Genomic DNA, 13,934 nt, shown 5'->3' with positions numbered 1-13,934 from the left:
TTGAATCTTGTCTCTATGTATCTGTACATTTTAAACTTTATCATAGTTAACTTTCACATATTTTTAAAATTTTGAATTAACAAGGTGCAACATGTTTGCATATATCTGTATGCATATATATATATATGAAAGTCTTATTTTTCTAGAAGTTAAGACTTCAACTAATGAATTTATTATTATTAATCTTTGGATAAATAGAGAGTTTAGGTTAAAAAGAAAAAGTATGGAATGATGAACAATGGGAAACAACCAACTTATACTTTTGATAATGAGTTGTTTTTGGGTGCCAAGTGGATATGGTCTAATTCATTTCCATATCAAACCCATAGGAAAAGAGAATGGTAGGAAAGAATTTGAATAAGCCAATGTCTTTCCACCACTTCTTATTTTAATACTACAAATCAGCTTTGACAAATCAATTTTTTATTCAACAACCTATGTGTTTTCAACAACTATAACTTAAAAACTCTGTTTTTTTAAATAATATCTAAAAGTAATATAGATTCTAAGTTGGCTATCGTAATATCTTAGGTAAGGAAAAGAACAAAAGAAAAATCTCGAGAATTGTTTATACTACTTCAATTCATTAGTTGTTATGATAGCATCATTTAAAAATAATGACAAAATAAATTGATTTGTAATTTAATAACGTGTAAAATTATGAATGAGAGTAATAGGTACTATGATAGCATTATAAAAAATATCCATTATTAATTATATAGGTATTATGTATATAACGTAGGGAATGAAATATAATAATACAAAATTGCAAATTGAGGGTTGAGAGATTAGAACTAACCAATCATGTCAATTGAGCTAAGTTTTTGTAGGCTAGTCAAACATCCTAACATTTCGGACATGTGTCATTGATTGATTAGCGAAACCGTCAAATAACAAATTGAAGGAATTTTAACACCAATCATACATTGAAAAGATGAGTAAAAAGTTTATATCATGCAATAAACTATAATCGGACAATTTAGTGAAATTATAAATATATATGGAACAAGTATGAGTTAAAAACGTCGTTTCTATATGCTCGTCCCTACCTCTATTGAACCATTTGCCACCATCAAACTTTTCATTTAATTTTGTAGAGAACAATTTGAGATTCGTCATAGAAATTGAACGATATGAGTGAGTTTTCTGTAAAATTATTTTTCTGTTAAAGAAATAATGTCAACCAAAATATAATTAATTTTCTGAAATACTTAAATATTTGAATGAGAAATGATGACTTAATTATTTATTTTGAAAATATGATGAGTTGAAATTTTAGGGCAACTTGCTTCCAATGGTATTGAAGTAATACTTTTCTTTGATTATGGTTGCCTTCTTAATTCCCATTTTGTCAAATCTAAGAAAATTGTTTTTTTCTTTCTTTTTCCTTAGAGAAAATAGGCTTGCTGTTCAAGACTGCCACGTGCGCTCCAAGTCCAAACAAGAAGGGCCCTTCTTAAATCTACAAGAATATGCAAATATAGCTCATTAAATGGATAAATATATATGATTTGAGCAATTGAATCAATATTAATATTTAACGGGTATATTTTTAAATATACAGTAGCTAGATGAATCAAAATATAACAAAATTTCATATATGTGAATGATATTGATAAAACTAAAAGAAGTCTAGCATTTGTTTATTAATATATATATCATTGATAGAATCTACTACTTAGTTATATTTTGTAAATATTTTTAACAGTAATTATTCTATTGATTATACAAATATTAACTCTATTATACAAATTATACTTATCGATGTATAAATTGGATCATAAGAAAAAATGTTGTATGTAAAAGATAAAACATGCATATCAGTGTGGTACTTACTCCAAACATACACTATAGATTTTTATAATAGGATTTATCTTGGTAGTTATATATGGATCTACGAACATATATTAATAAAGGAGATTGTCTTAACTCTTCTCGTATTCTCTTCTCAAATTCGATTATTATAATTTATGATTATTTGTTGTGAGGATAATAAAATTACGTGATTACATATATATTTTGACTTGAGACCCACTTTCCCAAAGTATAGCAAATCTAAATACAATAAATAGAAACAAATTGGCAGTCAATGATTTAAAATTATGGGAACTTAGTAGTCATAAATATGAGGTGAGAAATGACGTGGAAATTTTAAAGAATATGGTACTTATGAGGGAAAATGCAAAGACTAGAAAAATATAATAGAATGGAGATGGTCATAGACTCAAATCTATTGAATCAACATGTTTTCAATTGAGATAACAATTGTCTATTTGATTTCAATTACTTCCAAGGCACCACCACTCTCTTTAACACAATCAATTGATTGGATTTGAAGTAATTTCTATACTTGTATCGATTTCGATATTATGTGTACAATCTATGATAAGCGGTCATTCGATGCTTTCTCTCGGAAAGTAAAATTTGTCTTGATGATTTTACAATTTATATATTATTCTAGATGTTGATTTATCTTGAGGGCTTTGCAACTTATTCTCAATGTTGATTAGTGTTGAAGCCTTTGTAGCTTGCTTACATATTGATCATGTATGGTGGGTTCGAGGAAACGAAACATGTGATGTTCTTGAATTTGAAGTCTTGAAAAATGTTTGTATTCTCGAAAAACTTTTGTTTCATGTGTGATTTGGACTTCAAGAGCTTAGAGAGTTCCGCGTTGAAAAATAACTCCTATGTTTATAGAATTTCAATGTGGACTTGGGAATTTCATGTGTGATCTAGGTTTTAGTCGCTTTTGGGACCTATTTTTATGCTCAATTGGACATTGCCCAAATAATAACATCAAATTTAACCAAAATATTTTATACAATCCCATAGTCACTCTAAGCCATTTTCAGTCTAGGACACATGTTAATATTTAATTAGTCATAAATTCAATCATTTTGTAATTTCTTTCTCAATTTGAAAAATAACTATCCAAAATTTTTCTCAATAGTTATAAAATACAAGATATTTTTGAAAAATTTCTAAACTTGAGAAAATCCAAGACCAATTAGAAAGAAATCTAGTACATGAAAAATTATGATAAAGGGTATTTAACCTCTAAAGTTTGAAACCGATACTTTAATCACATGTCACCTTCTAATGAACTCATCTCAATACTCTAATAAGACCAAGTGGATTATCTGTATGTTTTATATCATTGTGGAGCTATTGAAAGTTTCTATTTTACCATGCACATTTGTAACTCTATGGCTCACAAGCTTACTTCTCATACAAGAAATCTCGACATCATCAATTTAGCTTGAAGACCATCCTAACGAGTGGATTCCTTTTCTTAAAGGTTGATAGTTATTTTTCTTAATTTTTGTTTGTATCATATACACTCCAAGAAAGTGTCACTAAACATAAAAAAAAAAAGTTAAATTTTTACCATTTGAACTTTGAAATTATTCCAAAGTACACAATTTTACTTCAAAGCAAACAGATGATGGAAACCGATTAGTAATTATTAGGGTCAGAATACAAATCACTGAGGCAGAAAAAAAATCGAACCGAACAGATGCAAATGAATATATTCGGTTTTGAGCAAAATAGTGGACAGGTCGGTTTGAAGTTGAAAGAGACCGATTACAATCTACAAACCGAACCGAATCGAACCAAACCAAGTATATAAATATCCGTATATAAACCCTAAATCTCGTGTTCTGTTTCCTTTCGGACCCTAAAACCCTCTTCTCCATCGTCTCTACTGTGAATTCTTCACCGCCATTTCCATTGTGTTCTCCATTTTCTCTTCAGGATGGGTAGCAGCCAAGCCGCTGTATCATTTCTCACCAATGTTGCTCGTGCTGCTTTCGGCCTCGGCGCTGCCGCATCGGTTCTGAATGCCTCCCTTTACACTGTCGATGGTGGTGAAAGAGCTGTCCTCTTCGATCGATTTCGGGGTGTAATCGACGAGACTGTTGGTGAGGGAACACATTTCTTGATTCCATGGCTTCAAAAGCCCTTTATATTTGATATTCGTACGAGACCGCACACTTTCTCGTCTGTTTCCGGTACCAAAGATCTTCAGATGGTAAATCTGAGCCTTCGTGTTCTCTCTCGTCCTGAGATTTCTCGACTTTCCGATATTTTCAAAACCTTAGGTCTAGAGTACGACGAGAAGGTCCTCCCTTCCATTGGAAATGAGGTTCTGAAAGCCGTCGTCGCTCAGTTCAACGCCGATCAGCTTTTGACTGAGCGGCCTCACGTTTCAGCTCTTGTACGTGAGAGCTTGGTTCGGAGAGCTAAGGACTTCAACATTGTGCTGGATGACGTTGCTATCACTCATTTGTCTTATAGCCCGGAGTTCTCCAAGGCAGTTGAGCAGAAGCAAGTAGCTCAACAAGAGGCTGAGCGTTCAAAATTTGTTGTGGCCAAGGCTGAACAAGAAAGAAGGGCTGCAATTATTAGGGCTGAGGGTGAAAGCGAGTCAGCTAAGTTGATTTCTGATGCTACATCGGCTGCTGGTATGGGTTTGATCGAGCTGAGGAGAATTGAAGCATCAAGGGAGATCGCATCCACCCTCTCCAAGTCGCCGAATGTTGCCTACTTGCCCGGTGGTCAGAACATGCTTTTGGCTCTGAACCCGAGCCGTTGAATGCATTGGTAAGGTAATGAACTCGTATCACGTTATTGATCATAAGTCCATATTTCTCTTCTTGCTTTAGTATGTGTTTGATTTCTTCTTGAAACTATTGATGAACTTGTCACTTTGCATCTCTTTAGTATCACAATTCAATGTGATTCCAACATAGAAGTCCGTCCCATGTTTTATCTCTGATTATTTCTTATTATTATTCTAGTTTAATTATTAAGCAGCGGGATTGCCATGTTCATTAACTATGGATGTCAGTTGAAGAGCCTAGAAAATGACCTTACTGATTATTGTTATCCCTCAAGGCCCACCAGCACAGGAAGAAAAACAAGTTCTTTGTACTACCATAGATGGTGGTTGTGGGGGGGATGGAAAGTATGGCAGGCCTGGATTTTTGAATTATCCAAATTATTTTTCAACTTTCTTCCTTACGGACTATTTCGGTGTGAGAAAAACACTTTATAATTCCCTCCAGTTGGTCGAGTTGAAGTTATTCTAGAATTCACCTTATTGAGCAATAATCCCTCGTTTAAACTTGGTTTTACAGAAAACTCTTGTCCTCTTGCAGTGTTTCTTGAAGAGGTGCTCCGAACATAAAGATGATCTGCTGAATGACTTGTCTCACACTTTGAGTTCTCCCCATCGTATGCGTAGTGGTAAATGAACATCATAGAATAAGAAACTTTTAGCATTTTTTTTCTTCTGTTATTCTCGTAAAAATTAGTTTGATGAGCGAGAACCTATTATTGATTAAGTAACAATCTTCACTGAGTTTTTGCCTGGTTGAGGGAACTCCCTCTTCCATTACGAGACATCTTCATTTGAACATGGGGTCTCTTTCATTTGGTATTCATAATGGAGTTAAATGGTTGTTTTTATTTTCTTTCATCATTCCTTGTTGCATCACAGTATGAATTATAAATATATCTCACGGGATAGATAACCTGCTTGGGTGTCGAGGAGACCTAGAAAGTTAATTCTTAGGAAGGTGTTCATCATAGATTGAATTAGATTGAATTAATGAATTACAAATAGATATATGAAAAACTAGTTTCTTGTACATTTCTCTCTTTTTTTTTTTAAGAAAACCTGAACTTAACTGGAAATTCCAAACTTATTTTAAAGAAAAATAACTTTCAAGAGATGTTAATAGCGCTTTAAAGAATATTGGTTTTTATTGAATCATGTGTAAGATATTTGTGTGAAATAATTGTACACCAAATTCTGAGTTCGAAATGGTACACTGTTGGTTGAAATTATTGTTATGACCTTCTGGCTACACATTAAACTATTTCCTCCCTCACCTGTGCTGCTAGAGCAAGAGAAAATAGGTTGCAAGGAGTAGAAAGAAAACTTAACACAAAGGATCAAGAGACACAAGAGCAACATAAAATTTAGTAAAAAAATGTAGAAAAAAGAATTGAGACTTCAACTAGCATGGTACCTACGATGTATCATAAGCTCTCATTATAAAATAGAACTATAAAACTATAAAATATGCTCTCGTTATGTTTTCTAAATTATAAGTATATACAGACATCAAGTCTTATTACCAACATATTATTTTAATTAAGTTTTTGTTTACCTATTCTAATATAAGACCTGCAATTGATGTTTTATTCATAGTGTCACGTAAACGATTAAGATCCATTTCCTAATAGCAATGAAGAAGTCATCTTTTTACTTGTACCTCATGAAAATGAAATGAAAGCTAAAACGATCTTAGTTTGTTTAAGAATAGCTGTAAAAGACAATCTTGGAGAAAAACAAGTGAATATTCTCTTTTATTTTTGAGCTATGTTTGCATTAGTCTACAAAAAAAAGTTAAATTCATATTGATCTAGCGATAAATAAAAAAAATTCAATGCAGAAACTAAAAAGTAGGCAAAATGATGTAAAAACAATGAGAATTAGGAAGTTTTAACATATGATGATGGTAAGAGTTTATGAACATTTCCTTGGTATTAAACCTCCATCAACCATTAGTCAAGTTGAGTTGGTTTAGACTGTCCTACTTCTTGATTAAAAGTTCCTAAATATAAAAAATCAACATCCAGAAAAGATCTCAGTATTTGAAATAAATTTCTTGAGAAAAGATTGTTGACGACCACTAAAGAAGGTTATTGACATCATATTTCATTTTGGGGTGGGAGAGAATGTACATGTGAAATATACAAACAGAGCAAGAAGAAAGATCCGCCTGTACAAGATATAGGGTGGCTCAATTGGGGATTTCGATATGTAAATAAGATAATCACAACCATGCTCCCCAGCCAGGAAACATGTGACACAAACGATCTGGGTCGATAGCATCCTGTATCAGCTGTTGTACCTGTTGTTTTGGTGGAGGGATCAAAGTTACTTACAACTATCGTCTCAGAAGACATAGAAGCAAATTAAAACAATGCAATATCCTCAACATATTATAATAAATGAACTTAGAATGTGAAGAAACTATGCCAATGTTCATGCATTGTTGATGAAGACAGATATGAAGTTACCTGTCCATGGACACTTCTCATTTCGCCATCTTCATATCCATCTAGTTTTTGTTTGACTCGCAACAGTGCACGTGCAGCATCCTTATTCCCTTCATATTCATCTTCTGAGCCTTCGAGACTAGTTTCCAAGTCATCATCGGTTTCCTATCAATATATACAGGTAAGTATTTGTAATATTCTGTACAAGAAAGCACATTCACGAGAAGTAGAAAGGATCAAAGACTTTGTTCCTTTGCATTTACAAGATCCAAATGCCTTCCTACTATGGCATGACTGATGGAGCCTGAGTCGTGACCATATGAAACTATTAATACTTTTGCTGTTGTGACCTTAAAAGCATTGAAGACACAAAATTATTCTATAACTCAATCCTACAAATGACAATAGGAGTGAGGTTAAAGAAATAATTTTCAGAATTTTTGTTTATGTGGTTAGTATTACGTTTAGCTATACTGAATCATACCAAGGATCTGTATAATGTTTTCAGCCTATGCTTCCTACCGCCTTTTACATTCTACTATAGTACCCTACGGTCTAAGGAATTCATGTACTACCTTTTGACGCTGCAATGCCTTAAGAGGGGATAAAGCCCATTTGTAAAGGGGATCATGGATGAAAACCTGCACAGAATTCATTTTGGATGTATAGAGGGGAAAAAAGACTGTTCAAAATTAATGTGTTTTTTTTTCTTCGGAAAAATGAATAAATACTTCAACAATGGTTAGCAGCGCCTCTTTATTTGTCCGCATAACAGAGAGAGTTTCCTCGCAACATCTTCTGAAAACCCCTTCCACCCCAGCAACACCCATACCGTCAATCACATCCCTCGTAAGTCTAAACGGAACCTAAGATAATTGATTGAAGCAACAAATGAAGAATGAAGATCATGGTATATGTCAGTTGTGACAGTACAAAGGCAAGAAAAAGTGGGATAGATTTTAGTAGCATAACATACTCGCTCAGGTGTCTTAAGCATCAAGCCTTGTTCAAAGGCAACTCCCAGATCAATGTGAACGACCTCGGCTGTAGCTTGATCGATTAGAATATTCATGGAATGTCGATCTCCTAAGCCAACAATATAACCAACCTGAACCATTGAATTTTTCTGTTCTTCAGTTTTGCAACCAAATTATTTTTCGACCGACTACAGAGGAACATCGTTTCCAATCAAATATCAAATACAATTTTGTAACTAGATTTCCTCCCTATAATTTGCAACAATAGAAGTATGGTAGTCTTATCTATTTTGGGTAGGTCCATTTTCCTGTTTGGTAATTACATCCATGATCCACTTGTTCTGGTTAAATTTAAATCAAAACATTCAAACCCAATTTGGTTGAAGTTAGCTTTCAAATAGTTCTAAATGGTCACAAAAAAAAAAAAAAAAAAAAGAAAAAAAAAAAAAAAAAAAAAAAAGAAAAGGAAAAAGAAAAAGAAAAACAGATAAACTAAGAATTTGGATTTTAAAATAATTGTAAATATTGGTTGTCAATATTCAATAACCATATTATCTTAATTTTTTTTTTCTTTTCCTTTATAATGAGGCGTTCTTTTATATAACAAAAACCTAGCTGCATACATACTAGAATAAGGGTATTCCATTTATCTTGAAATTAAGTTAAACTTAGCAATGTTACGGCGAAAGCTCACCATTGAACTAGCAGCCACACTACGAGTGTAGGCAAGCCTCTTCTCAAACCAATCAGCTGGTTGTAAGAATCTCTCCAAGAAAAAGTAATGCATGACGGGCCTGTACGAGTTCTATCAGTTTCAAATATTGGATAAACTGCAAAATCTATGGCTCATAGTCCAAGAAAGAAAGGAAACCTGAAATTCTCAGAAACTTCTTGGAATGCTTTACGCTTGTCCTTCTCCTAATAGAATGCGGAATCACTTTTAGAATAGAAATAGACTAGATAATCGTCTATATACAAACATCCATATGAAAATCCTAAAGCTCAGACATGAATATGTTTGATCCAAGTAAAAATCGCTAATTACTCCAAAAGAAAATAAGAACAAAATACACATACACACAAAAAGGAATGAAAAAGAAAAAAAAAATGCAGAAGGAAAAATTTAAATCATTTATGGAAAATTGGAAATGATTACGTTTTAAATTTACTGTGGATAATTTTGAGATGATATCTTTTAAAATGGGACGAAAACACTGATTCAATTATTTTTAATATTCTTGTTCTCTTTATCCTAATAGAACATAATAGAAAAATTATTGTAAATGACAAAAACGGCTGAAAATATTTATAAAATATACCAAAATTTCAGATTCTGATAGACTTCTATTAGTGTCTACCATGTTTATATTTTGTAAATATTTTGATTCATTTTGATATATTTAAAATGTCCCTAAAAGATAGAATAATAGTTTTAAATAACAATTGGTGAAAATATTTTCAAAATATAGCAAAATGTCATTGTCTATTATTATAGACTGATTATGATAAACATTGATGGACATTTATCCGTGTCAGATTCTGACACTTGTGCAATGAAAAAATGAAATTTCATCTGAAAGTTCTTTAGTCAATTGAATATTATAAAAGAGGAAGATGTGACAAAATGAATATATTAAAGAGATAATGAGATAAGTGCTATGACATAATGGCATAAATAAAGAAACTAAGTATAGGGTACATACTTTTGCGATGTAATCTCTGCATTCAAGAAATGACCAATCTCCTATTCCGTAGCGACCATGCGCTCCTCCATTTCTGGTGCTGGGATTTATTTGGAGGCTTTAATACTAACAGAACCAATCCCACGGAGGAACAAAAACCACTGAAATTTACTAACCTTCCTATAAGATATTCTCCAAGAGGAATAGTTCCATCAACCCATTCAAGAACACCAGCACTTGGAGTAAAGGGAACGACCTAAGAGATATAAAATCAATATGCACCAAAGTAAAAGACAAATCCATTTTATCAAATATAAAAACATTATTGGATTATTTTAAATGTTCAAAATTTTGCAAGATCAATTTGCTATTAGTATTTTCGAAGCGCAGGCACAATCTAAGGAGACCAGAAAACGCCGCTTGCGTGAAGCAAGATGAACTTGATAAAACACTAAATAAATATCATAAATAACTAGTTAGTGATATATAATTAAATTTGGCTTTACCTATTAACTTAAGCTTTTGGGTTAAGTTGGTGATTCAAGATGGTATTAGAGCCGGTGGCTTAGGGAGGTTTTGTACTCAAACTCATGCATTGTTGTTTACTTCTCAATTAAAGTTGATTTTCACTTTTTGGATTTTTCGAGATATTTCAAGCTCACAAGTGAGGGGAAGTTTAAGTGATAATTAACTTTGTCTTTAACCACCAGCTTAAATTTTTGGGTTGAGTTGGTGATCTAATATAGCTATTTTATAATTTTTGAAACCAATTTGAAAAAGGTAATTATTCCAGAAAAGAAAGTTGAGATTGAGAGTTTATTTTGTAATTAGGGTAAAATGTCCAATGCTCTTGAAGACAAGTTTTAGAACTACGCCATGTGATGTATCAATTATCCAAGATTATAATAAGAATTCATTAGTCAAATAACAAGATCCAATCCGTCCATTTATACAGAACCAACTAACCAAAAACTGTCCATTCCAACTAGCTTTTGGTTAGAAGTTAGATTATAAAGAGTTAGATGGAAAACCATAAATAACAAATAACCATATATGCTTAAATCACCTTGTACGTCCGTATTCCTAATCTCCGCCTTTTTGCATCCTGATAGTTTTGGAGAAAGGTGTTGACTAATCCAAAAAATTGTTCCATAACCTGCAAATGATAAAAGGTCTTACTTAGGGATTCCAATGGTACCATCATTTCATCACTGAAATCTTACAGCATCTTGTCGCAAATCATCATTTCCTGATTTTGCAAGTTGTCGGTATCTGTGGCCGTCAGAACCTTCACATTCAATAACTTTTGGAGCGTTTATGCCATTCATAATCCTGCATAATTGTTATTAATTTTAAAAATCACTCGATGATTTTTTCCAGATAACACAAAGAACTTCCAAATCAAAATTCATTAAGAAAGTCTGTAAAACAGAATAACAATCAAGTACCTTACTGTATCACCTAAGCCTTTGAAATACGGGAAGGAGCCTTCCTGATATTGACAACTTCGGTCAACTGGAAAGGTAGCCGTCACTACAGGTACCTAATGAACAAATACAAGGTGAAAAACGAGTTCATAGTTTTTACTACAAAGAATAGAGAGTATTAGAATTGTCAATCGAACATAACTCAACTAGAAGATATGACCTATATACAATGTCAACTAGAAAACATATAAACTTGAAGATGTGAGGTTTGAGAAGGGTGTACTAAAATGCCATGTATAGAAAGGCTATTAGGAAAACATGACTACGAGCTTTAACCTATATACAAAAAGAAATGTTTTGCATTTTTCCAGTTCTACAAAAATGAGAACATTATTTCATTAGTCAACTCTTCTGTATTTCAAGAATATAAGATAAAAAAATTACGTATAAAATTTTAGTTTTGATGCTATCACATAGGGTGGGATGTATCATTAAAGCCTCAAAGGAAAGAATTGGTACTTAATAATTCTTCATTCAAAATTAAACGTAGAAAATTAGAAACAATATTTATTATCATGTTACCAAACTTCCCAGCCTAGGATTAATTGCAAGGGTACAATACAATGGAGAAACTAAAACAGATAATTCAATGGAAATTAAGATATGCATATCTATGTATGCAGACAAATGTATAGTGAATAGGCAAGGTGTCAGGACCTTAGTTGACACGAGGCCTAAAGGTCTACATATAGATAAAATTTTACCAGCTAAACCACAAAGAAAAATCCCCTGATTTCCAGAAAAGGTAATTAGATTACTGTCAGGATCAAAGAAACAAATAAACTACGTGCATTAACCTATCAACCTACGAGCCTAAGAAATGGAGAAAGAAGCACCCACAAGTTCCAATGGCTGAAGACTACGCAGTTCTCTTGGAAGCATCATCCTTTTATTAGTATCCTGCTTTTGCAATTAAGTCAAGTAAATCATTACTGTTTCTTCACAGAAGGTCGTAGATAAATATCAAAAAGAGAACCAAGTAGGACTTCTTAACCCAAGGCGGAAAGAAGCATAGTCCAAATTTTCGTGACATACCTCTCTCCTTGTCTCCAGTTCTGCAAGCTTGATATAGATTTCTACCATTTGCTTGACCTATGTTAATAGCTTAATTTATATAAATATGCGCATCAAGTTTCAAGCAGAACCATATACTGAAGAAAAAGTTACAGTTTTAAGACATACTTGTCTAATCAAAGCACCATGGTTGGATGACAATTCCTCTAATAGATACTCTGCAGCAAATTTTTTGTCCATATCCACAATAAATGAGTTTCTGCTGCGTTGTTTATCTTTGACACGATCACCGTTTGCCAGGGCAAGAAGCTGCAAAAATTAGAGGGAAATGTTTTTGTTTGTGTTAGAGTTAATGGACTTAGCCCATTGGGAAATTTTCCCTAATTTGCCACAAACATGTTTTTCCTTTTTTTTTTTTCTTTTATCTCTTTGTACTATTCTATTTATTCTCCCTCTTATTGTATTTTATTTGAAAACGATACAAACAAAAATATTGTGGTTTTTCTCCTAGTACTCAGATTTCCATGTTTTGTGTTTTATTGCTTTCAATAATTTGTTTGTTCTTCTTTTCTGTATTTTTCCCACTAGAAAGCAATGTGAAAAACATAGGTAGTAAAAATTGAATCAAATACCTGAAATATAGTGTGGTATGGATGGTCTATTGCCATTTTTTTCACGAGAGAAACCAAGGCTACCTGCAAAATTTGAAGGTCTTTTCAGAATAAACCCAAACAACGATTGCCAAAAGAGACTTAACCACTCCCTCAAGAACCTGAAAATTGTTTGGCCCTTGACCATCCTTTGCGCAGCCCATTCTTGAAGCAATTTGGTAAACCAGAGGTATAAACTTGTACGACTGAACCTACAGGATGTTCTAATTTTATTAAACACAGTCCTTTCTTTTCTTGGGATATGACATATGAATTAAATTGTCAAGATGACAGGAAAAACTGTTTTAACTACTTGCAGCTTATGTTTCATATAAAAAACTGTGAGAATTGAGTAGTGAACTGTAATAATGCATCTAACCAAAGATTTATCGATATACCTCAGCAATGGTGCTCAGCATGTTGTTTATGACATTTGGCCTAGAAGAAAGGCTGAACCACAATGAAACTAGTCGAAACACCTGGAGTCAGTATGTCAAATTGATGATGAAAGAAAACCTTGGTTAACCTATTGATTTTGTCTTGAATTGAGAACTGTGGAAGTAGTACATACCACTCTCACGTCATATTTGTCACCAACCTCCAAGCATCGTTTATATCCTTCTAATGCTAGGTTGAGAAAATTGTCTCGGTCATCCTGACACAAATTGCAGGGGAAAAAAAAGACTTTGTGGGAGTTGTCTATCTTTTGAGATGGTAACAAATATATTAATATATTTTGATATGTGCAATATAGTTTTTATATTCTAGACGAGATACACAATACAGACAATGGAGTCAAAGAGAAGTAGTGACAATGAATATTTAAGAAATGTTCCTAAATAACAGAAATTCCAACGGCATAGAAAAACAAAAAAGCCAGAAGTTCCATAGAAACATGAAGACGTGAAGCATGGACTACTGCTTAAGGCTTAACCTACACCTAGTCTAACACGCTCATTGACCACAAAGAGTTCTTATCATTAAATATTAAAAAAACATTACAAAAAGATAAAACAATTATCAGTAAATTAGATAAACATAGATTCC

General features: G+C 32.8%; 2 protein-coding genes across 7 annotated transcripts in view; one reads left to right on the top strand and one right to left on the bottom strand.

Annotated features, from left to right (window-relative positions):
- The first annotated feature begins 3,647 nt into the window (after positions 1–3,647).
- Positions 3,648–5,485, top strand: LOC101207325 (prohibitin-3, mitochondrial). 4 transcript variants are annotated; one of them, XM_011658711.2, is made up of 2 exons: positions 3,648–4,608; positions 5,166–5,485. In XM_011658711.2, exon 1 carries the CDS (start codon positions 3,761–3,763, stop codon positions 4,598–4,600), a length of 840 nt encoding a protein of 279 aa, XP_011657013.1. In that variant the 5' UTR covers positions 3,648–3,760; the 3' UTR covers positions 4,601–4,608; positions 5,166–5,485. The 4 variants fall into 4 exon arrangements, with proteins under 4 accessions (XP_011657013.1, XP_031735964.1, XP_011657055.1 ...); XM_031880104.1 differs by having other exon boundaries at positions 5,145–5,485; XM_011658753.2 differs by having other exon boundaries at positions 3,648–4,613; positions 5,145–5,485.
- Positions 5,486–6,492: 1,007 nt separating this feature from the next.
- LOC101208785 (serine/threonine-protein kinase ATM) overlaps positions 6,493–13,934 on the bottom strand; it is a 64,420-nt gene continuing 56,978 nt past the window's right edge. The window contains exons 61-79 of one of the 3 annotated variants that reach the window (XM_011658584.2): positions 13,459–13,542; positions 13,286–13,366; positions 13,010–13,099; positions 12,870–12,932; positions 12,406–12,546; positions 12,259–12,315; positions 12,064–12,123; positions 11,185–11,279; positions 10,960–11,068; positions 10,803–10,892; positions 9,913–9,992; positions 9,758–9,836; positions 8,926–8,972; positions 8,749–8,848; positions 8,054–8,185; positions 7,809–7,943; positions 7,653–7,718; positions 7,099–7,242; positions 6,493–6,929 (exon numbers count right to left, since the gene is read on the bottom strand). In XM_011658584.2, the coding sequence (XP_011656886.1) occupies positions 6,852–6,929; positions 7,099–7,242; positions 7,653–7,718; positions 7,809–7,943; positions 8,054–8,185; positions 8,749–8,848; positions 8,926–8,972; positions 9,758–9,836; positions 9,913–9,992; positions 10,803–10,892; positions 10,960–11,068; positions 11,185–11,279; positions 12,064–12,123; positions 12,259–12,315; positions 12,406–12,546; positions 12,870–12,932; positions 13,010–13,099; positions 13,286–13,366; positions 13,459–13,542 (1,731 nt within the window). In that variant the 3' untranslated portion in view covers positions 6,493–6,851. Of the gene's footprint in view, positions 6,930–7,098; positions 7,243–7,652; positions 7,719–7,808; positions 7,944–8,053; positions 8,186–8,748; positions 8,849–8,925; positions 8,973–9,757; positions 9,837–9,912; positions 9,993–10,802; positions 10,893–10,959; positions 11,069–11,184; positions 11,280–12,063; positions 12,124–12,258; positions 12,316–12,405; positions 12,547–12,869; positions 12,933–13,009; positions 13,100–13,285; positions 13,367–13,458; positions 13,543–13,934 lie in introns of those variants that run through there. The other 2 variants (XM_031880103.1, XR_004214017.1) reach the window with 2 other exon arrangements.

Source organism: Cucumis sativus, chromosome 1 (genome assembly GCF_000004075.3).
Source record: "Cucumis sativus cultivar 9930 chromosome 1, Cucumber_9930_V3, whole genome shotgun sequence".
Taxonomy (NCBI): Eukaryota; Viridiplantae; Streptophyta; class Magnoliopsida; order Cucurbitales; family Cucurbitaceae; genus Cucumis; species Cucumis sativus.
This window is presented reverse-complemented; position numbering and strand designations above follow the sequence as displayed.